The following is a 24,633-nucleotide window of genomic DNA, read 5'->3' on the forward strand; positions in this document are numbered from 1 at the left end:
TATTCGCAGAATTTGATTAAAAGACAGAAACGAAAGACCATCCCAATTACTTTTAAATTTTTCAAGAGTTTTCGTTTGTTTTGTGGCAACGATAAAGAAGAGGTAAAAAAAAACACACACACATACACTAACCAAGTGGTACCAGGATCAGAGCAACATGTGGATGGCGATATGCAATATTGTTTATAAAATTCATACTTTTAGAATACAGAGTTTTAGGAAGTTTATTTCATCGTGTTGTCCTTCTTGATTGTTTTCGAAATAAATTTTAGTAAAGTAGGGGAAAATAGTACACGAATGCCTAAAGGAAAAAGGAAGTACAAGTCTGGTAGGTGAACTAAAAATAGGCTTAGACCCTTTTTTTCCCATTGTTTATGTGGCTGATGTGTCATCAAATACACTTCCGTCATCGCGATTTAGCGTTAATTATACATTTGTTATTCACCGCTCTGTGGTTACCGTTGTTATGAGTAATTACCGATTATTCATGAGTAAATTTTAAAATCGAGTAACCGTTGTATATTATGACGTAACTGTACAATATGTTTTCATGACGCGCCAAGTTGATTTTTTTTTAATTTATCTCAAAAAAACCCCCTAATTCACCTATTATGTAGTTTGGGAAATATCTACCACTTCTCCCCCATGTATTAAAATTTAACCCTTTAAGCGGCAATGTAAAATTATAACCCCCTCCCCCTTCAAAATGCCTTTTTTTTTTTAGTGAAGTAGGTTTTCTTCCGATTTTCAACAGGTGTAAACTAATAGCTATAGAGAAAAGTTTATCATTGAAAAATCAACTTTACAAAATGTCTGGGCTTGTCAGTACAGAAATAAAAGGCTTTTATGGAAGCAAGATATATTGTCTCTGCCGCTTAATGGGTTAATTACGTATATAGTTTCATTGTGGTGCTAGACAAGTCGAAAAACATTTAGGCATCAAGCAAATTCCCTAGGAGCCAAGTATAGTTTTTTTTCTAGAAAAAACTAACTAAATATTGTATTTTAAACTTTTTCAGATCGGCTCTTTTTACATGTTAGGGGCCATTCAAGTATTACATAAGCATATTTTCAGCCATTTTTTTACCCCCCCCCCCTCCCCCCCTTGTCAACAAAATTTTGTCAGCAGCTTAGAATATTTAATATCCTCAAAAAGAGGTGGTTGATGACGTAAGCAACCTTCAAACTTTCCTCCCTTGTCATCAAAAGTCAGCAAATTTGAAAACCCATCGATGCTGACATAATACTTGAATGACCCCTTAGAAGGTACAACCATGATTTAAAGAATTACACAAGTGATTTTGAAATCAGAAAATTTTGTCATTCTTAGAGTCTGTTAGTAATCACATATAGAAAATTTTAGGTTCCAACAACAGAGTTGCCAACTGCTACGGATTGTCCGCAGTAGTTATGTTTTCTACTCCGGCAATTTTTTTTGACATCCCTACTGCCTGACGGCCTTGGCGACTAAGTTGCCCCTTATATCAAAGCTGTTCTGAACTGGCAGTCCGAATCGTGCTTGTAATGGTAGTTTTTTTCCCCGCTGTGGATATGTGCACAGAGCTGGATGCTTATTCGGTGTATAGCAGAACAACATGTCACTCCTCTGTCCATTCTGAGACAGCATGCGCATTAGTGGCAGGTGGATGTTGAAGAATGATAAATTAAATTAGGACCTCATCCACTGTTAGCCCAGTTTGAAGTTTAAAACTGGCAGTATGAAGGTTGATGGTTCGAATACATAACTTCAATATTTTTTCTTCCTCTTACTTTCATCTTTGATTTTTTGGATGATTACCGATTTATTATTTTTTGTTTTAAACTTGTATTCAAAGCTGATATTAAACATCCGTCATCTCCAGAGGGTTGCCTCGGCAGGGGTTGTCATGACAATTGATTATTTTTTATTCATATTCGGGGATGAAGGGTCATCATGCACATACTGTGTGAGTTGGTGGATCAGCAAGCAAAGCTCGGCAGGTCCTCTAGGTCTCCGTCCTCTTGATCTACTCTTTTGTTGCCGGTTCATTTTGAATTTGACTCTTGTCTACAACAGCGGGTAACTCCTGCTATAAGGAGTTTTTCAATATTTTCTTTCTTCTTTGTTTCTGCTACTGATGAAGGAACTGATGAGGACAAAATAAAAGCAGAATCACATTGTGATAATTACAATACAGATGAGATAATTATTTGTTTTATTATTTTCTAAAGATACAGCAAGCCAGTGAATCAAATCTGCTGTATATTGAATAAATGTACAGTGACATGACAATTCAAACAGTAAGTTACCTGAGACTAAGAACAAAAACCATGCTTGGCATCTAGAAAATTTGTCTGGTGCTTGAATATTTTTTCGATTTGTGTTACTACATTTTACAGGTTAAAACATTTCATTCAAACTCTTATTCCATCATTTTTGTTTTCTTAAAGGAGCTAACTTGCATTCCAAACTTGACCACAGAGTGCCAACCAGTGAAGAGGAATCTGTAGTAGACAACCGCAGTGTCATCAGTGAACTTTCTGAATTGCATATCGATAGCGATGACGACACGGGTAAGCACACATGCTCTCTTTTCGTAAACAAACTATAGTAAAATCTGGATATAAAGATACTCTATAAATATCCATGCTCTCTGTTGGGGCTTAACAAATCAAGGAAATTGGGTATGTGCCAAATTTTCTAAGAGCGAAATATTTCTTCAAGCCTTCTCCAGGACTTGGTGAATTTTTTTCTATGTTGGTTGGCATGCATGCTCACATAAATTCAGAAAATTTAGCTGTGTCTTAGGCTGAAATTTAGTAATTGTAGAAAATTTTAAGCACTACTGTGATCGTTAATTTTTTGCTTACCATTCCAGTTCATGAAATGTGGTCAATTTCGTTGAATATGTATTGACCAGGCCAATGTTGGAATTTTGGGCTTTGGCCATTCAGTTTGTAAAGTGGCCAGAGATCTCTGGCAAAAGTCAGAAAACAAAAGACTTGATTCAGGGTCATTGCTAAGTTGCTATATTTTTTGTGATAATTATGCCCACAGTCATGATGCTGTACTCTTTTTTCCTTCAAAATTTGACAAAAACTATCTGTATCGTTATATGAATGTTTATCTTAAATTTCTCTTTCCCCCCCCCCCCCCCTCTTGTCACATAGAGCTAATCCAATTCAGCTTCTATATAAAACTTGATCCTCATGTATTCCCAAGACATCAGTATGATCTGTCCAGGGAATTTGTTAGTGTTAATAAATATCCATACCACTCAACTGCCGGATGATATATAGCCAAACCTCGTTAATGAGTCACTATTGTGAGAACAAAAATATGACTCAGTAAGCGGAATGACTTGTTAAACGGAGTAAGCCATAGCTATGCCAATTCCTGCCTAAGGACAATTGGGACTTCCCAAAAGTGATCCGGTAAGCGGAGTGACGTGTTAACCGCGTGACGTACTAACGAAGTTTGACTGTATAGCCATGTATCACATGGCGATAAAAAAATAGATTTGGCACCTACCGGACTGTCTTACATCAGCAGATTGAACTTTGTCCAGGGTTCTCCGGCCACTTCACGAATTTTGTGGTCAAGGCCAGAATCATTTCTGAAAATTGGATTTTGGCCAAAATTCTTTACTACCAGCAGTTCCTGGTACCTGCAATGCTGCCATTCTGTGTGACCCGTGTCTTTGTATGGCCAAGATAAGAGAAGGGGTGTGGTCCCATAGATTACTTGGCCCTTTGCAATAGGGATTGACTGGAACGAATTTCCCCCGATAAGGCAATCTCACTGTAGTATTAAAGTATGTGATGGTTGTGTCATCATCACTGCATTCACGAACATGATTTCATTATCACTGCATTCACAAATATGATTTCATTATCACTGCATTCACAAACAGGATTTTATTATCACTGCATTCACAAACATGATTTCATTGTAATTTGACGCCCAGAATATCAGGGATAAATACACATTTTGATTTCATGTGACCCTTGCGCGAATTCTAATGCAACTAATGTAGAAACTGTTACAACAGAACAAACCCTCAATAAATTTTAATTTTCTTAACAGTCATCTGGTAAGTAAAGAAAATTACGGAGATGGTGGAATTTATATGGAAAGTTCGCACACGATGTGTCATCAGACTCAAAACTAAATGCAAGAATCATGAAGGGATCTTGTAGAGAGTCCTTAAAACATATTTTTCAGCTAAATTATAATATATATTATCGATGTAAAGAGGATATTTGATAAAAGAACAATGAAAATTTAAAGTAGTAAAATTCCTGATATTTTTTGTAGCACTTCCAAGCATATTTTGTGCCAGAATTTTGATATCAGGGCTGCTACTCGTCCTACTTTTCGGTAAAATATCCTACTTTTGTCCTAGTTTTCCTACTTTTTTTTCATCAAATCTTATCGACAAAATTTGTGTACTTGATTTTAATTGAGCAGGAAATCATTGATATATTATCAAATATTACAAATGTTGAAGAATGTAATTAATGATTCTGCCAAAGCAGAAATTGTATCATTTTTAAGGTTATTTGGGGGGGGGGGTGGACCATTTGGTTGATTAATTTTTGATTTGCGTAGTTTGAGGGTTCAGCAAGTATAGCAGTCATTAAAAACTTCTGCCTGGATGGAAAAATAATTTTGTATTTATTACTTCATGGTCTTGGACAGTAACTAACATTCATCATTTAAAATTATGGTGCAAATAGGTGAAATAACAGTGCATTTCAAAGCAGTTGGATACATAGGCTTATTATAGGTTTGGTGGGTGATTCTGATGCTACCCAATAGCATTCAGTTAGTTGTCTTCTGTATTTTTAAGGCATGAAAAGTGGCATAAACAATATTTACATTGCTGAGCAAAGAAAAAAACAATGGAAGTAATGGAAGTAATGGATGAACAAATGGAAGTGCTTCATTTGTCAAAAATGATTACACTGGCGTTGAAGAGTAAAATGTGAACAAATCCCTTTAAAAATAATGGACAACGCAGTAAAACAATCTGGTTCACCTTGCCTTATTTACATCGGATCTTGTAATCTACACATTTTCACTGTGCTTTTGAAAGTGGTCTCGAAGGAATTGAACAATTAATGTCATTCTTAAAAAACGTGTCTTCAAAATTTACTGTGCATTGTTGACAAGCTCTGCACTTTGGAAGACTCCAAAAAAGAATGTAATATACATGAGGAGAGACAGCAAAAAATTATCTGTGGTTGCTAGTGCACTGTTTTGGCCAAAAATTTGTTTTTTAACTCATTTGTCATTTTGCTTTGGCTTGAGCCAATCTTAGAGAAAACTGAAATAGTACTATGAAAAAAAAAGTTAATTCAAAATTTAAAAAAAAAATTTTTTTAGGGATTTCTTCTCCATTGTGCTATGATTATGTTTTCTAAGGGGATTACCCTCCCCCATCCTATTTTTTAGTCCTGCGTTTTCCTACTTTTCTCATTTTTTGAGTGGGAGCCCTGTATTATCTAGATTACTTGCTTCGCTTTCTGAAATTTTGGTTTCAAAAGATTCCATTATTTCAATTGATTCTATCAGTGTAATTTTTTCTTTCATTTCACTTACATAATATTTAATTCATGTAGTCTGAGTGTCACGTGTTTTTTTAAATTTATATCAAAGTAGTTGTGGAACATGACGAAGATGCATTAACCCTGTATGGTTTCGAAGATAAGCTGAAGGAAGCTATCGATGGAACTTTCCAGAAAAGGTGATCATCACTTTAAAAAATAATAATGCTTTGTTTTTGACATCTATCTCTCTACCATCATGCATTGTTATTCGTTGTTTATTATTTACTAATTTATTAGAATGTTATGAGTAAAGGTCGTTATATGACATTACATTCTGTATTTTATGGAACAGAGCCATTATTTTACTTTATTATTTTTGTTTCCAAGCTCTACTCCACTCTGGATTAATAAGGGGTTATTCAAGTATTACGTGAGCAGATTTTCAGCCATTTTTGACCCCCCCCCCCCCTTGTCAGCAAAATCTTGTCAGTAGCTTAGAATATTTCATATCTTCAAAAAGGAGTGGTTGATGACGTAAGCAACCTTCAAACCCCCCCCCCCCCCCCCGTCATGAAAAGTCAGCAAATCCGAAACCCCCTCTGCCCCTCAATGCTGACGTAATACTTGAATGACCCCTAATGTAAGATGCATAAATACACGATTTATACTAACATGAAATTACTGTTCAATTTGGACAAAAAAAATTTGAAGTAAAAAAATCATTCTCATGATATAATATAAAGTTGAGCAAGTTCAGTGTCCGCTTTAATCAGATTTTAATTTTTTTACCAGAACCAACATTGAAACTACGACGGGGGGCTTTTCCAGCATGGTCCAGGTCTTTGGACACCTGCTCATATCTCGTTGAGACAGTGGCGGGCCATGTTCTGGTTAGAAGGAAGAGGGGCACATGTTTTTTGAATTTCCTTGTGGCGTCAGCGTTTTTCAAAGGTATAACAGAGACTCCTCTAAAACCTGTCACATTTTTTATATAATTGTATGGGAAGCATTTTTGCAGTTCACACAGGTAAAAAATTAAAGCACACTTCAAACTAAGATATTAAATTATAAATACCAACCCATTATCTGTCAGAAATAAAAAGTTTTGATTTTGAGTAGTTAGAATATAGAAAAGTTTATTTTTTACATATACTTATCTTGAAAAAATGAAAACCATGAAAGCAACAGAATTTTCTTTTTAAACAGCCTTTTTTTTTCAGCATAAGTTGACTTCATTATTTTAAGGGGTAAAAACAGCAAAAATATTTATTTTCTTACAATGATATTTGTTTTTGTAACAGTGGTCAATGCATGACTTTGTCATAAAACCAAAAATATATATATATTTTTACAAAATAAAAGTAAAAAATATTTATGAAATATTAAACTTCAAGTCATTGGCTATAATTTTAGATCAGTTTTATTTTGAAAATTCAACTTTGAAATTTTCAATTAAAAAATGTGGAATGTACATTTTTTGCCAGTGTCCTATATTTTTAGGTGGGAAATTAGTGTTATTTTAATCAAAACTTTTCACAGCTCGTGGCAGAAATATAGTAGGAATGAAGCTGCTCTTTAGTTTGTGATCATAATTCATTCTGTAAATGTGTTTGTAATAACTTCTCCATAATATGTAAGGGAATTTAAAATCATATGTTTCACAACAGTCTCTAGCTAAAAGTTCACTAAGTTCAGATTAAGCTGTTTTATAAATTGTACTTTTACTTATTTTAACTATTGAAGAGAACTAGGGCTTAACTTTGAAATACCCACTTGAATTAACACACCAGAGGCTGAAGCAGCCATGTGCTGGTGCTGCAGATGTTGCTTTTTACAGTAACTAAGTTGGTCACAGTTCCTAAAGCAGAATATTTTGAAAAGTGACATACATTGTCAGAAATACATACACATACAATCAGTGCTGCTGCATAACAACTGAATTGTCCGTTCTAAGGCAGCACAAAGAGGTACGTGATACAAGAATTGCTACTAGGAAGAAACAATCACATAGGAGAAGATGCCCATATATAATAAAGGAGGAGGATAGAGAAAATGTGACCGGGGAGGGGATCTGAAATGTAAAAGTGTGATGATGATCCCTCCATAGAAGCTCTTTTTTAACAAGGGAAAGAAAAAAAGGGTGAAAAATGAGCCAATCAGCAGATAGCAAAAATTAGAAGATCGAGGTGAAAGCAAACATTTGTTCAAGTGCATGTCATGCACAACGTTGAGTGGACTATATCTCTCTTTTGTCTCGTTTCTCAAGTATGTGCAGTGTAGAACAAAACAATACAATTGTTTTTGTCGCTAATCTCTATTATACACCTGTACCTTTTAGTTGCTCCACTATGTGCATTGCCTAAGAAGGGAATAAGTCCAAAAATCAAGTTTTTTGACAAATTTAAAAGAAAACTGAATGCTACATTGAGTTCTTAAACATGCTTTTTCATGCTCCTCCTATATCTACCTCTAGGGACCGGTTTTAATTTTTTTCTTACCACTCACATGTAGAGCAAAGCTTGGGGATACTTCTGAATACAAAAAGTAATTTTGCCATTTTTGATCTTTATTCCCTTTGTAAAAGTGATGCTTCAAGTTCAGGAAGAATTTAAAGAAATTTTCAGAAAATACTATTATGAGAACTTTCACCACAGAACATTTCCAGTCAGCTGAGGGCTCGTCGCGGAATAATGCAAAACATTCTGTGCTAAAGCTTGTAGTCCAAGGCTTCACTGTTATAGGATTGCAGCAGTTTCTGCTAAAACTTCCCTAAATTGAGACAAAAAAAAAATTAAAAAGATACATATTTATTTTTTATGTGTAATTTGTAACCAATTAAGAAAAAATATATGAAGATATTTATTGATTTTGTGCATTTCAGTGCAAAAGGTCGGCAGACTTCCTTGGAAACCATACGCAAGGTGTTATGCTCTAAGTATATCTTTGATTTCATGGCTGAAAGGTAATTATAAATAGTATTTATTTCTGTTTACACTGCCATTTACTTTCACATTTGAAGTGACCATCCAACTCGTTACAAGTTGTATTGTGTAATGCATATAGCTGCAGAGTCCCAGATTTTCCGGAAGATTCTCAGACTCCTGAAAAGTTCTTGAATTTTGGCAATGATTGAAAAAAATTCCTTAATTTTTTGAGGGATTATTTGCAAACAATTTACCCCAAAAAAATGCACACACCAGGGTTGGTAAAAAAACCTTTTTTTTTTTAAAAACCAAATACTGGGTTTTTTGGTTCAAACCAGTTTTTTGTTTTAAATAGTATTAACATTAATTAAAAACAATAAAATTTCTGAAAAATCATTCAAACTTCTAACAATTAATTAAAATAAAATGTTTATTAATGTAATTAACACTACTCCCATGTTAATTAATCAATAAATATTTCTTACATTTTAACAAAAACCAACTTTTGCTATTTAATTATTTTTTGCTCAACTCAATGGATTACTTCGCGCATGTTTCAAAATTCTTTTAATGTTATTATTAATTATATAGTTAATATAAAGATGTTTTTTCCAGTTTCTTTCAGTATGCTTAATTAGAAAGCTATTTTGCAAAAACTATATAATAAAAATTAGGTGAATATAATGTATTTAATTAAGCATAAATAATGTAGATTAATTAGCGATGATTTACGATATGCTGGGTGATTATAAGTAAGGTTCTGATTTCAAAACACTGTAAAAAAACGACTGTCAGAATGACTTGAAAATTCACATGATTATTCCTGAAGAAATGGAATTTTATTTGGTAAAGGGGAAAAAATACTTATAGAAATTTAAAATTAATGACATCATCCAACATGCACTTAATTATAGCATTGCATGATTTCATAATTCATGGAAACATCACAAAAAACAAAGTAAATGAACAAATAACTGCAACTTACTCAAGAAATGTTAAATATGTTGTCCATCATGTTCTGGCTATGAGGTGAAAGCACAAAAATTCTTGTTCAACAACAGATCAGAGTATGCCAATGTCATGATGGGGATGTGCTTGCAATTCACCTTTATTAAACTAAACGCGCCCACACGTTTATGCAATGTTGTTGAGGAACTTCTAACATATAGGGGATGTGCTGAAGCTTGCAATTCACCAAAGTTTGCAATCCAACCACTGTTCATAACATTTTGAGGTACCCCCACACAGCCAGAAGTTGCAAGAGTTAAGTTGCATCCTGTTATTATCAAAATGGGTCTTTATTATCAAATGGGCAGCTGCTTTGCTGGTATTTCAATGTGCATCTTGATAGACATTGTTCTATCTACACACCGATGTTGTGGAAGTGCTGAAATCATGTGGTAGCACAAAATAGATTATACTGCTGGCCAAGTACAGCATCATCTACTTTCACTTTTTCTTTTGCCAAAGAAATTTCCATTGCTTCAGAAATATCCATGCAAATTTTCGTCATTCTGACCAGTACTTATTGTATAGTTTTGGAATCAAAACTTTAATTATAATCACCCTGTATATAGTTGATTAGTTTTCATAAATCTGTTACTACTTGAACCTTGATTAACTGGGCTTAACGGTGAAGGTATGAAAAAAACAACTATTGAGAGAGAGAGAGAAAATATTAAGACTGGGAGATATACAGAAGATGTGTTACTTATAGGAAAGAAAATGAAAATGTCTGTGAAGGTAATGTAACTACTAGTACACTAGTCTTTGTCCTGGGACACCAGGCACAGTTGGTGTCTTTATTGGATTATAGGACCACCTGCCCCTAGCATGATGGTGTCACTACTGTTGCTGCTTCTTTGTGAAGGGAAAAAGAAACCCTGTGAGATAATACACCACTACATTTAGATGTGTGATGCAATCCTTATTCACGAATTTGCTTAAGATATAGATCATCAGAATGTATCCAAAGGTTAAGAAATGTGGTAAGAATGACAAATTTTGACTTTTGTAAATAACTTTAAATAACTACGATACTTCATATGAAAAAAAAAATATATATATTCAGGACCCATTTTTTTATGAGACTTTTTGAAAAAAACCACTTATACCATCTTATGCCATTTAAAGATATACCATCAGCATGTACCCCAAGAATATAAAATGTGGTAAAAAGGAAAAATTTTGGCTAATAATAAACCAATATGATATTTTTCAAGGAAAAAATATTTAGGCCAATTAAAGTCAAATAAATGATTTTTTGAAAAAAAATCAAACTGGTTTTTTTTTAAAAAACCCCCTTAGTTAAAACCAATGTGGTTTACACCAAACATCCCTGGCACACATGCACACACATTGTCTGTTTTTTCCTCAAAAAAGTTGTGACATGCATAAATTGTCACCATTGTGTCGAATCACAAAGGAATAAATCATTTTGGCGAGGAAAAGACAATTTACCAAACAGCCAGCATCAGTTTGTCCAATTGATGGAATGACTGAATATATGTCATATCATTGTTGGGCCCTATACAAATTTTTTTGTTACGGTGATTTCAATTTTTAGTAAAGTAATGACGGGTAAATTCCTCAAAGAAATGTTCAGTAATGACTGGTTCAGTACTGTTGGACAATAGTTGATGACTTTGCACTAATTTTTGATGGCTAGTGTTGTCTCATGTTTTTCCAAAATAGAAAAAGTTATTTCATTTTTATTTATATGAAATCCCTATTTTTTTTACATATTTATGAAATACTTTTTTTAACCTTTTGAGATCTCAATGTTATTTTGGTGTGGATTACAGTTTTTTATATTTTTTTGCTTGTTTATTTTCATATTTGATCGCCTTTTCTTATCAGGCAGGTAACGATGGGTGACGTGATAGAACGTAGCTTGAAGCGAGGCAAAGGTGAAGAGCAGGCCATTGCTGCAGTTGTTGCTGCATTGGTCTGTATCCAGCTAGGTTCCGCTGAAAGCAGCGAAATGATTTTCAGGGGGATCCATCCTCTTCTTGTAGTCATTCTCACTGATCCTACTGCTGTGCCTTCAGTCCGTGCACAGGTTCTTTGATTTTTTTTTATATCTTGATATTTTATTTGAATGAATGACTATTATACTGAACCAAACAAACTATTACTTGTTATAAAATAGCTCCACTATAACAAATTGATGTTACTGAGAGTAATTTTTTTTTTCCAGTGTGCATCGTCTTTGGGCCTTTGCTGCTTCATTGCATGCTCTGGACCTGAGGTAAGTTATTTTTTCATTTGTTTCAGTTGGTCTATGTAAATGCCTGTTTGTAACAAATTTTAAATGCTTACATTCATTTAGTTCAAATGTATATATATAGACAAGAGTGTATCAAAGTTTCTATGATGCCTGATTATTGATATTTTCCCTCTTTTAAGGTTGTTCAGTCAACTATGGATTCCTTACTGTCTGTATTCAGTGCTTCCTTTTTCAAGGGAAATGGTGTCCCTCCTGTTCATAAGCCTGATATATGTGCATTACACAGCAGTGCTATTTTAGCTTGGAGTCTTCTTTTGACTCTCTTAACGCCTCCATATATCATGGATCTGGCAAAATCGTAAGCATTTTTCGGGGCTTTTATTGTTACACTCGAACATTTTCTAGTTATTAATTAGTATACAAATCGTGCTATGTTGTTTAAATATTTTTTTTGAGGGGGATAGACATGATTCAATATTAATACAGAAACTGTTCAATTAAATCCAGAATACTTGATTCAAGACTTCAAGTTGGTTCAAGTCAAGACTTCAGAATTTTGTTCATATATCATCAAAATATATTTATTTCATAAACCAGTTGTGGAAAAAGCATGTAGGTTCAAGTTTGAAAATGTTCCATCATGCCAGTTATTGACTCCACATGCATCAATTATTCACAAAAAAAATTCACCTATGTGAACTTTTTTTTTTTTTTTTTGTGTGTGCTGCAATGGTGAAAATTTCAAGATTTTGCACATACTGAAGCACTCATCGTGGTTGGCCTCACATGTACATGCAGCTTGGAGAAAACATTGAGTGCAAAAATATAAATTGAAGTGTTACATTCATGTGCTAAGATTGGAAATTTGGGGATGCTGGAGTTTGGTAAAAAGGTTAAGAGAAAGAGATAACCATATCATAAACAAATCCACTAACTGTAGCTCTCATTAACAGTAAAATGTACACCAGATTTTCAAAAAGTAAAGCCTGGTCATTTTCGGCCCTGGTCAGGAAAAGTAATGCCTATCCAAGGTTACTGACTACATTCAGAAGACTAGTATGAGTTAATATTTATAAGTAGAGAATAGATGAATTACTGCTTTGACCTTTTTGAATGCTTTGCCCAGGAATTTGATAAGAACTGAATGTTTAGTGTTATAATTTAGCTATCTTAAGATGTTAATATAGAATATCATGGTTCATACGGTCCTTGAAAAGTCCTTGAGAAAAAAAAAGTTCATTTTCAATGCCTTGAAAATCCATGAGTCCTTGGAAAAAGAAATTTTTTTTAAGAATTCTGTGAGTCCTTGAAAAATTTGTGTTTTCCGAAATAGTTTTTGCCTTTTTTTTTTACTCCATGAGTGAGGTCCTTAAAAAAGTGCAAAGCACAGGGGGAAAAGCCTTAGCAGCCAATAACCCTGGATAATTGGATTTAAAGCACGCTTTTCAGCCTTTCGGTCCGTAAGTGAGCGAAGCTTCCTCTCTGATTACTGTCAACCATAGGCGGAGATTGACTTGGAAGTCTCGGGGGGGGGGCCCCCTTCCCCCGTATCTCCTCCCATGCAGTCAACAAAATATTTAGTTGGGAGTGATGTGAAGCACTTGTACAAGGTTCTTTGATGAAAAGAAACCATGATATATATATAATTACATAAATGACACGTATTACGAGGTCTATTATTTTTCGTAGGTTACAGCATACATAACTTGCTTTTCTCATGCTCCAGTATCATAAACCTGAAAAAACCCAGGTTTTTGTCAACCCTGGACATAACCTTTTTCACAATGGGATATGCACCATATAAAATGTAATGAATTTTTAATTTATTGTAAAAATTCCTGATATAAATTTATATTTACATAGATATTCTGCCAAACTGAATATTCGGCATAACAGCTGAATATTCATCCCATTTCTAGTATGTATGACGTGGGCAAAATTTTTTGTCTGGTTAGTTTAGAGCAGTGGCCCCTGACATTCAAACCGGCTGTGAGGGGTTCACTGTTTCATTTTTACTTATTGATTTCCCATTAGTCGTATGTATGACTGCTCCTTCCACTCGCAAAAAAAAAAAAACTGGGCTGTGATTTTTCGAAGGTTGAGAACTGATAAATTTTTTCTATATTTATAAAACTTGCCAACTTCCTAATTTAATTATGCATAATCACAGGTAAAACTAATAAATGGCAAAATTTCTTCAATTTTCAGAGACTGTTGCTGATCATACACCAGTTTATCATTATTCACTTTCTTGGTTAGATAAAATTAATAAAATATATACTTTGTATTATTTTTATACATTTTTTTTAATGGAATTTTTTTTATTTTTTACTTTTAATATTTCATCAATAGTCATTTCAAAAAGTTCCCTGAGTTATTGGAAAGTGTTGATTTAGATATCAGGATAGCAGCTGGAGAATCTATAGCCGTTTTTAGCGAGTTAGCTAGGCAATGTATGAAAGTAAGTGAAACTTGAAACATTTCATTGTGGCATCTTCATTACATGTAAGAGGATTTTCGCTCTGATCTATAATTTGTCTCTCATTTATTGTATGAAACTTTTTTATTTTATAAATTAGAATTTTCTATTTGACAAACGAACACTTGTATGTGACAAACTTCGAGAGTTGGCTACTGACTGTCAGAAGTTCCGCGCCAAGAAAGACAGACGGCAGCAGCGTTCAAGTTTTCGGGATATTTTGAAAGCGGTTGAGGTGTGCATTTTTGTTTTTTTCCCCCTTCTGAGTTAAAATCAAATGTTAATGAAATTTCTTTCACTGCTTTATCTTCTCTTCATTATCACTATTTGTTTTAACTGATAGTGATAATACTGTAAAAGTTCATTATAATGAGCGTATCTTATAACAACTTTGGTATAATGAGTGATTTGTAGGCGATTGTCAAAGAGCTAATGTTATAGAAAATATCTGCTTATATATAACGAGAAGTCTGTTATAGCAACAATTTTTCCCATGATTGTGAGCTGTCATTATAATGGACTTCTACTGTATTATTAATAAAAGTTTACATTTATACTTGAATTTTTTAAAATAATTTTCCTTAAAACCATAAGATGTTTAATTAAAATTGTTGAATATGGAAGTTTCGAAGAGTATTGTACAGTTATACTTTTCACCCCTTTCTCTCAGGATGGTGAGCCTCCAGATCTGCGCATCAAATTTGGGAAAGAGGTCCTGTATATTGAAAGCTGGTGTCACAAAAGGCAGTATGACGCTTTCTGTCAGATTCTAGGTTCTGGAACGAATTTGCATCTTACAGTGAGTATTAGTGCAAAATGTGATATTGACTTATCACATTTTGTATGAATAATTCAAACTACATGAAAGAATAATAGCTGTGTATTGTGAAACTCGGTAAAGTGGCTACTTATGCAATGAAAGCATCTGCCTAAAATTTCTGCAATGGCTTGCCAAATATAGTAGAAACTTGATAATTTGGACCTTGGCGATTCTTGAATGGACAGCTATGTAAAGGAGAGCCATCCTTAAAGTCAGTTGTTTTAAACAGGTTTTTCCATATTTCTATTAATCTGTCATTCATGGCTAATATCCATATTAATAGATTAAATTGGAATTGAAACATTGTTTCAAAATCAGAAATGATGAAGTTTTAAAATTCATTTCAGTTCTCTCAATAGAGTATCTCAATTTTTTTTCTCTGGTCAATTTTGAGATAGAGGGATTTTACTCTATTACTTTCTAGTGGAGTGCTGTGGTGTTTTGAGCAAAATAATGCATGACAATTCATTCATCAATTATAAATCTTTCTACTCTAGGAAAACGAATTACTTAGAGATGTTTTTGAACTTGGTCTACCTCTGACCTATGAAGATCAGTTATCAGGAAAATCATCCAAATTGGAACGGGTGAGTATTTAGAATCAAAATTTTTTTATTATATAACTGAAGAAATATAAGTTTACATATATTTATAGACTGGAATTATTCTAATGTAATATTTGAGGATATTGTCCACCTATGCCAATAACACAATTCTTTAATGAAAAGGGAGATCCCTATATTCGTTACAAGCTAATTATACCCATATGAATTTAATAAAGTATTTCTATAGCCATGTGGGGGTCCCAGAAAAATCACTGCTTGGAAAGGCCTGTGATGCTGTTGTTTTTTTCTGTGGAAATACATTTCAAATCACTCAGTCTTGCTGGTACCACTGCATTTCTCGCAATAAGTTATTATAAAGAATAATTGCCCATTTTGCCGACAATTGCCAACATTTTTAGCGTGTATTGGCAGTCCTGTACAGTGAAACTTGGTTGATTCAAAGTCTGAAGTCACTGAAAAAAAGGTCAAATTATCGAAAAATCCAATTAATCTATCCTGGATCTATTTGTTAAATGATACAAATTGTGTGTCTGTGCCAACTTAAGCATCAATGTTCACATAAAATAATTATCAATTAAAATTTGATCATCAGTTACAAAATTGTTTCCCAAATTTTATTAATTGATAACTGTAATTTGTACTTTCCTTACTGATATTTTCCTTACTCTGAAAAAAATCTGCATGAAAATCTCACACGATAGAAGTGGAGCTTCTAGATTTGATATGACTAGATTCATGAATTTTTGCATATTTGTAATTACTATAAATATGTCAATATAATATAAATGATGTGAAATAAAGTTTAAGAATGCATCAAAAACGGCTTGCACACGATAAAGTAACCAGACATCGATGTAATTCAATAAAAATGTATTCAAAATAAAAGAAATTGCGTTGTGACAGTGCAACCAATTAGGAGCTGGCACTGTGAGGTCACAAAACTTGTGTTAGCGCAATATACTCTTGTGTGACCGGGGGGGGGGGGGAACAAACTGTCCAAACCACACCACATACACCCCCTCCATCCAAGTATATTTTCTTACATCACCAAACCTTTATTGGAATCCCCCACCAACACTGCAATGCATCTGCTTTTTCAGACCTTCACAACACCCCCCTATAGATAATCTTATCTGTAGGGGGTGTTGACCTTAATCACACAATCAGAGGGGGAAAATGTTGGGTTTGAGGGTTGTTTTCTTTTCATGTTGCTCAGCAGACAATGTTAGCATTCAGTTCTAAATAGAAGATCTAACAAGATAGAAAAAACAGGATTCATAGTGTGCTGAAATTGACAAAATTTTCAAATTGAAGGATTCGGACAAATAACTGTGTTTTTTTTGTCAAACTTTACAGTAGATGTGATGAAAGTTATCACTGAAAAGAGATTTTTTTTTTACCTGAGAGTAACATAGACTTTTTTCCCACCTGGGAAGGTAATTGAGATGCAATGGTAACACAGACTGTCGTTCCAATTATAGAAATCGCGATTGCATCTGTTTAAAATGGCATAGCGATGAAATATATGGATTTCTGCAGGAACTTACTGAACAACATGGTGACGTTAAAATTTAACCTTATCATAGGGTGTTGTTATCTATAGCCCTGTTTATACGTGCAAATATTGTGGTGGCATTGGAAGTTATAGCACCAGCTTAACGACTATTTCCCCCTTGTAAGGAACAAAATGGGAATCAGGAATTTGTAAAAATTATTGAAGCAGGTTTTAAACCCGCTTTTTCCATTTCTCATGTAAATCAGGCTTATAAGTGATTTAGGATTAGAAAAGCAATACATAGGCAGCTAAGAGTAGGCATACAACTGTAATGCAAGTTTTCTCTCAGAGAAATTTGAAAGAAATCAAAGTCCAATGAGCAAATGAAAAGAAGAAAAAGAGATTAAAAAATGAAGTGTTGAAATCACGGGAAAATAACTTGCAAAACTTTATCAAAAACACTACCACATTGATTAGAGGGATTGGTTACCCATTTCCCCTCCATGTTGTGTCCAAAATGCATCAGAATTTTGTGTTTTCCTGCTAATTTCCTTTTATCCCTTTTTTCTCTTAAACCTGATATGATAAAATTAACACATTTATCTATCACATGTTTTATATTAATATTAATGTGGTCTTATTAGAAATTTTTTAAATTAATATATGTTTATTTTTGCAGCATATGGCAAATTCAGCTGCTAGAAAAGCTAGGACTAAAACCCGGAACAGGTGCAGAGACAAGAGAGCAGATGTCGACATCTATTGATGAAAATACCAATACTTTGTGTCATATAGGTTGTACGGAAATGGCCATATCTTACTAAAATCACCTGAGAAATTGTTTTCGCCGGCTAAGAACTGTTTCCATCACTTTCCTGTATTCTGGATCTCCTTTCAACTAGAAATATAAGTATTCTATTCATTGTAAAAGAAAAAGTTCCGAATGAAGTATCAAAATTGATATTATGTCTGTTTTTTCCTTCCAAGTGTTTTGAGTATTTATTATTTTTCGTCACAAAACGTGAATACACACCCACCAATGAAATCAGATTCATGATATCATATTAATTTTTAAAAGATTTCCGAATTAAGATAATTTAAAACCTAAAATTCCATTTTTTCCCCCCTTTATCATAATCATTGGTGTATATAAATTGCAAACAGAAATGAATTCTCCTTCTGAATAAATTAACAAATCGACCTAAAATAAAATGTTTCTTGTTATATATTTTTAATTTCGCTATTAATTGTTATTTTTAATTGGATATGTGATAAGTAATACCAAATGTTTATGCGCCAAAAAAGTTACATTTGGCATTATATATATATGTGTGTGTGTGTATTTATGTGTAAATATGTTTAGCTATTAGGTGTTTAATTGGAATGATGTTTAGATAAATATATTTACATATATTTTAAGTTTTGTGAGATTGTTGGTGTTTAACTGCTATATGAACGTTTCTGGTAATCATGGAAAAATCATTGTTTCCCTACAGTTTATACAGGGATTGAATTGTAAAATGTTGGCTGGTAAATGCCCAAAAATATTTCATGCTACTGCGTATTCTGATTAGAGCCCAGAAGTTTAGGCACTAGAAATGGTCAAATTAGGCAGGCAAAAGGGCACTAAAAATACCTTAAATAGGAACTAGAAAAGGTATTTATAATTAATGAAAAAAAGTGAAAGTAACTAAAAGCTATGATATTGAGGGTTTGAAAAACTGGCTAAAATCTTGGCTGCACTCATTCATCTACTGTAATAACTGCATTATCTCAGTTAATTTGATATCATGCCATAGTAGGTGTTTGTGGTTCCTCAAGATTAGGTGGGAGTTCAATTCAATCGAATACATAGTGTGCAATCAGCCAACACGGGAAATAGTGCACTCTGAAATTAAAGAATAATTATGTCAAAACTATAACACAACATATGGAACTATTTAAAAAAACATAACAGTATATTTTTCTTTAAATTTTCAAATATTAAGCTTTGTATTCGGTCGGTCTGTATGGATTTGAAAAAAGATAAGATTTCTCCAATTCTGTAGATGATTTTTACATACCTAAAATAACTTGCTGATTGTTTGCAGTGCTATTTATCTATGGTGTAAAATTAAATCAAAATAACATGGGCTCTAGGGCTGGAGCTCTGTCAACTCCCATCTTGCCCGGTTGTAACGTAATATCAACCAATGGACTATTATGTCACCGGTCAGCTATTAAATTACAATGCTATGCAGTGCATGAGCAAGACGTGGAGAAACAAACTTCTCACTTATTCGTAGCTTTTCTTATGCATGAGTTGCTTTTGTCTGGAACTCTTACATCCTTGATGCAAATTTTACAATATAAAGTTACATATAGCAAAGATTAAAAGTTTTTGTGTCACTTCTATGCCTAATACTAATTTCCCTATCTCTTAGGCACTTGTGCCTGTTTGCGTGAAAATGGGTCCGGGAGGAGCAAGGGTCTTTGATATAAGACCTAATGCTAAGGGTTGAACATTTTATTGAAAATTGTTTATTTGACGTTCTCAATGCTAACAATATCCAAGTTCTACAGAATAGGGTCTCTAAAATTCACAAATAAACATCAAACCCATGTCGAAATGGGCATTTACGGTAGGGAATAAAAAGGCATTTTTTACAAAAAAAAGTTTGAAATAGGCAAAAAAAATATCTATGGCATTATGCCTGAACTTCTGGGCTCTAGTAATGAGTGCTTAGGTAATGGGGATGTACCTCATGGAAAAAGCTGTTATTATACATTAGTCTTTTTTTTGTAAAAATATTTTTTCAGTTCCTTTTTTATTATTTGATTGCATGGTCCATCATCATGGTCTGCTCAAAGTTTTTAAAAATATATATACAGTTGACGCTTGTTTTTATGAATCCATACGAACTTGAACAATTAGTTCATAAAATCAAAAGTTTGTGAATAGGAAAGGTATTTAATGGTATATTGTTTGAAACCATAAGATTATAGTTCGTAAATTAGAGGTTGGTAAAAAATTTAGCGTCAACTGTATTTAGCTTAGAAACATTTTGGTAAGTTGAAATAGACACATGAGCACCATGTACATACCATATTTTCCTGCATATAATCTGTGTTTTATACGTTTAAAAAACTTAGTCTTTGTGTAGATTATATACTGCTGCATCTTATTTATAATTGGTTTTTTTTTTCCCCTGAGCTGTTGGAATAGAAATATTCAAAAATTTTGTAAAATGTTTTTTAAAGATCTATAGGAAAATTGATGTTTTCTTTACAAAAACAAGACAAGTAATCAATCTATCCCTCCTCTCATTTCTTAATATTTCATCATAAATGAAATTTTTATGTGTGGGTTATGTGCAGGAAATTGCCGTATTTGAAATATCATTCAAAAGTGATATGAGGCATCCACTTGGTTTCATGCCTTTGGATTCCTTTAAGTTTGATTTGATATAACAAATTTTAGTTTTTTTCTTTTAATGTAATGTTGTTATTTTGCCCCTATATTTTACATTCGTTCGAGATGTGTGAAACTGGATCTTCTCGTATTAAAGTGAACAATATTTTCCTCCATACACCTTCCTTGGTTTTGTCATTTTTTGTGCTTATGGAGATTATTCATTTTCCAATGCTGTGCAAAAATTTCCAAACACAAATTTTAGACAAAAAAAGAAAATAGTATGTTCGTCATTAAAAAAAAATTACTTTAACATGCTTCACTGTACATATTACGGAATGTGAGTGCTATTTTCAATATGAGGTTTTTGGAACATTTTCTCTTTGGGTATTTTATTTACATTATAAGTGTTGAAACTAGAAATTCATTGAATTTTTTAGTCCCGTATGTAGCTGTGCTAGTCATTTCTAAAATTTATTAAGAAAAATTATTTAGAAGGGGGAGGTATGTGTAGATTTAATTGTAAAAAGAAAAAAACAGTGGAAAAAAATGTAAATAATGCTCAAATTTAAATTGGAAAGGTGTTTTTATAACAAAAAAGTATTAATATTTTTCGTACTCATGGTTTTGGAATTGTAAGCTTCCGTGTGCACATACATTTGTAATTTTTGTTATCAACAAAATCGGATGAAACTTTTTCTAAGGCGAACAAATTCTGTAGAAATCCATTAGGGAAGTTTCCATACAATAAATTTTAATGTAGTTGGTTAAATTATGTGATCTGAAAATCATGAAATCCCATTGCCAATTGATGCAATCATTAGGTGTTTGAAATTGCATTCCATAACAGTGATGGGCAGTGTATTGCAGGCGTTTTCTTCCCAATTAAAAATTTGTTTAGATTTGTTTCCCAAATTAAAAAATTACATGGGATTTACATCAGTTGCTGTTCTTGATGTTCATAACAGTTTAATAGTATTCACAAAAAGAAAAAAAAGTTCTGAAGCTTCCATTACTTCTTGTGTCAGTATTGTAATGGCTGCCCTTTGATTTGATTCAATTAGCCCAATTTAAAGCAAAATGTTTTTATTTCGCTCCTAGTCAAGAAACAGTATTTCCAAGTGTCAAATAAAAATTTATGGAACTTATATACAGTGAAGCAGAAGTATCAATAAACTCCCCCCACACACACACACAGTAGTCATACTTCGGTAATTTTTTTTCTGTAATTTTGTTTGAAAACTAATAATTAGTCCGGAAACCAATTAGAATTTTTTTTAATGAAATGCGTAGACAGTAATTAAGCTAAGAAAGCTCTAAAAGACAGGTTCCAAATGTTCGAACTTCTCTGCTCATGATAGTGTGATGAGTAACAGAATTTGGTGTTCTGAAACAGTCAAGTATCAAGGTATGGCTGTATATTGCTGTTTACAAGCTCCTCAGTGTAGTTACAAGATGGTTTTATTTCCTATGAATCTAACAAAACTAAATGCATCCTCATCGCTCATATATGAACGTTTTAGGTTGTGATACATGCACTCATGGAATATTCTCAAATGATGTTTTTTTTTCTTTTTAAAGAAAAGGGTTTTGTGGCATTTTTTTCTTTGTGATTTAATGGATATTTTGTCTAAAATCATGAGATAAGTAGGGAAAATTTCATAGTGTGTCTGCAGGTGTAACAAGACAAAATTTTCCTGTGTAGGTTTTAAAGTGTTAATTTCCACATTTTATAGAGATGACAGTTCAGAAATGATCATCTTTCATTTTAGACTCGTGATCATTTTTCAGCTATCTTCATGCAAAACTTACTTTCCAAATGTTAGAACATAACCAATTACTCTATATTCCTATTGATGAAGTAAACACCATTATTTTTCACATCTGTTATACTTCTAATTCATTGTCATTTTGCAGTTTTTTCCAGCTGATCATTTCTTAGAGTTGTCAATTCAAGTACAATGGTACCGCTACTTTTAATTTAATTAAAAGTTTAATTAAAAATTTCAGTTTTAACTCAATCTTGAAAGTAACTGGTCTTGTGCGGAAACCTTGGAAGTAATTTTTTCCATATAAAATATGATCTGAGATTCCTCCTACATCTCCCAGGATATTGTAATGCTCTTATTGAAAGCAATTGTGCAGTAAAATGCATTCTGTGTACACAAAATAAATACAATACAGTTCAATACAGTTGGCTATTACCTGTTCAAAGCATGAGATCTTTCATGTACCGAAACAGTTTGTTCCTCCAACATTTTATGCTAGCAACTCGAAACATAGCTAGTAATAATAATATTAACTATAATAATAGAAATAATAGTAACTATAATATTTTTTGCTTGTAACTTTTTCCAATTACTCCCAAGTTGAACTTCATGAATTTTGATTATATATTTCATACATGAGGATTAAATATCATTTAAATATTTTTTTCTTTCGTTAATGATGATTGCTATCATACATTTAGGGAGATATTAACAAAATTTTATAATAAAATTTTTACAAATTCAGTTTTCTTATGAATTTACATTCTTGTCATTAGTGGGAAACATTATTTTCTATAAATTTTTTTCAAATATAAGTATATTTCAGTTTTCAAGTTCTGTTATAAAATTTGAGCACTTTATCAAAACATTGAAAAACGCGTATGCACGATATACTATGCCAATAGTACATTATAAAAACTACAATGATGAAAAAATGTTAAATTTTTTCCACATCCATACTTCATTGGTATTGGAAATTATGTCGCATTATTTAAGTTTCGTCTTTGATTTTTTTTTTTTTTTTTACTGACTAATTCATTAACCGAGACCAGAGTTGTATGCTGTATGCTATTTCATGTAACTTTTTAGTGGTATGGGCATTTTTTTGTCTGAATCATCATTGTATTTATAGTTCCCAATTTTTCTGTTTTCTTTCAAAAATTAGTTTCATTTTTTAAATTTTTAATGAAATTTTTTTGTTGAATTTTTTTTTTCTTTTTATTTGAAAAGGAGATGCATGAGATCATTTTTAAACTAAAAACATATATATAATATTTATTGTGTATAGTAGGAGGGTAAAAAAATGTTAGTAGAGACTTATATTAATTAATTGCTTTAGTTAAGTTTTGCATTATTGAAAATTGTGTAATATATATATATATAGCTTTTTATTGTGAAGCAATAAATATTCTATATTCATGATTATATATTCTCATTTGTGCTCAATTTTTTTTTTAGAATTCTTTTGTTTTATCCTAGGTTTTTATGTGTTAGATGATTTTATGCTGGATTAACTAGTTCTTTATCTTTAGGCTGTCCTATTTTAGATTATCGGTGAAACATTGATATACAGGTAAAATCATAAAAAATCAAGAAACTTACAATGTAATGTACTGGGGAAAAAATTCATTATTTTGTCAATTTATCTTCCCTCAAATATGCGATGGTCCCATTATTCAATCCACTTTTCAAAGCAAATAGAGAAATCTTTTTCTGAAAGCTGCTACAGCGAACCGAGCACAACGGAAATTTCTTGATGTGTTGCCACAGATTTTTCAAAACTGAAACATAATATGTAAAATGTATGCAATATTAAAATCATGTAACAACTTCCTTGCAGTCGGGATCTCGTACCATGTGATTTCGGGCTGTTTCCTACACTGAAGAAGCACCGTGGAAAAAGTACTTATATTAGTTATTTCAACTGTGTGTGTGTGTGGTGGGGGGGGGGGGGGGGGGGTCACTGAAACAGCTTCTAGAAAAGCCTTTCTCTACTTGCTTTGAAAAGTGGACCATTGCATATCATCTGAGTAATGATACTTTAAAAAATAATGAAATGAATTATTTTTGCTATACCTATATTTCTTGATTTTTTTTTAATGATTTTACTCTTAAGTTCTTATGGAACACAGCCTGTACTTATTTTTAATGAGTCGGATATCTACTTAAGTTTTGCCATGGCTTTAAAACCTTCCACGATACAGGGCAGGCATATTATTTTAATTAACAAATAAAGCTAAGTTTTTTTACCAGCCGGTCTACTTGAGATCTGACGATACAGTTTTTCAAGGCATCACAATTTGATTCCCTTTGAAACTTTGGCAGGCTATCGATTGATAGAAGTTAAAATATGTATTTTTATAACAGTAAATATAAATATGGTAATATAAAAAAAAACGCAGATTCGTGTGTTTTTTTTTTTTTTTTT

At 32.6% G+C, this 24,633-nt stretch overlaps 1 protein-coding gene across 2 annotated transcripts; it reads left to right on the top strand.

Annotated features, from left to right (window-relative positions):
- The first annotated feature begins 100 nt into the window (after positions 1–100).
- Positions 101–20,614, top strand: Ifrd1 (Interferon-related developmental regulator 1). Of its 2 annotated transcripts, none has more exons than XM_089255381.1 (12): positions 101–328; positions 2,431–2,553; positions 5,645–5,729; positions 8,414–8,494; positions 11,316–11,517; positions 11,656–11,706; positions 11,865–12,043; positions 14,038–14,146; positions 14,265–14,399; positions 14,835–14,963; positions 15,482–15,571; positions 17,725–20,614. In XM_089255381.1, the coding sequence occupies exons 1-12, from the start codon at positions 298–300 to the stop codon at positions 17,809–17,811; spliced, it is 1,302 nt and encodes a 433-aa protein (XP_089111507.1). In that variant the 5' UTR covers positions 101–297; the 3' UTR covers positions 17,812–20,614. The 2 variants fall into 2 exon arrangements, with proteins under 2 accessions (XP_089111507.1, XP_089111506.1); XM_089255380.1 differs by having other exon boundaries at positions 113–328; positions 5,642–5,729.
- Positions 20,615–24,633: the final 4,019 nt, after the last annotated feature.

Source organism: Pholcus phalangioides, unplaced genomic scaffold (assembly GCF_987345545.1).
Source record: "Pholcus phalangioides strain wild (caught in Gottingen) unplaced genomic scaffold, Ppha-v1.0 ptg000042l_1, whole genome shotgun sequence".
Classification (NCBI taxonomy): Eukaryota; Metazoa; Arthropoda; class Arachnida; order Araneae; family Pholcidae; genus Pholcus; species Pholcus phalangioides.

Bases quoted from the DNA above. Each gene is read 5' to 3' on its own strand.
- Ifrd1 (XM_089255380.1), top strand. From the start codon at position 298: ATGCCTAAAGGAAAAAGGAAGTACAAGTCTG. The intron at 5,730-8,413 runs GTGATCATCACT...TGTGCATTTCAG, and splicing joins GATGGAACTTTCCAGAAAAG to TGCAAAAGGTCGGCAGACTT. The intron at 14,400-14,834 runs GTGTGCATTTTT...CCTTTCTCTCAG, and splicing joins ATATTTTGAAAGCGGTTGAG to GATGGTGAGCCTCCAGATCT.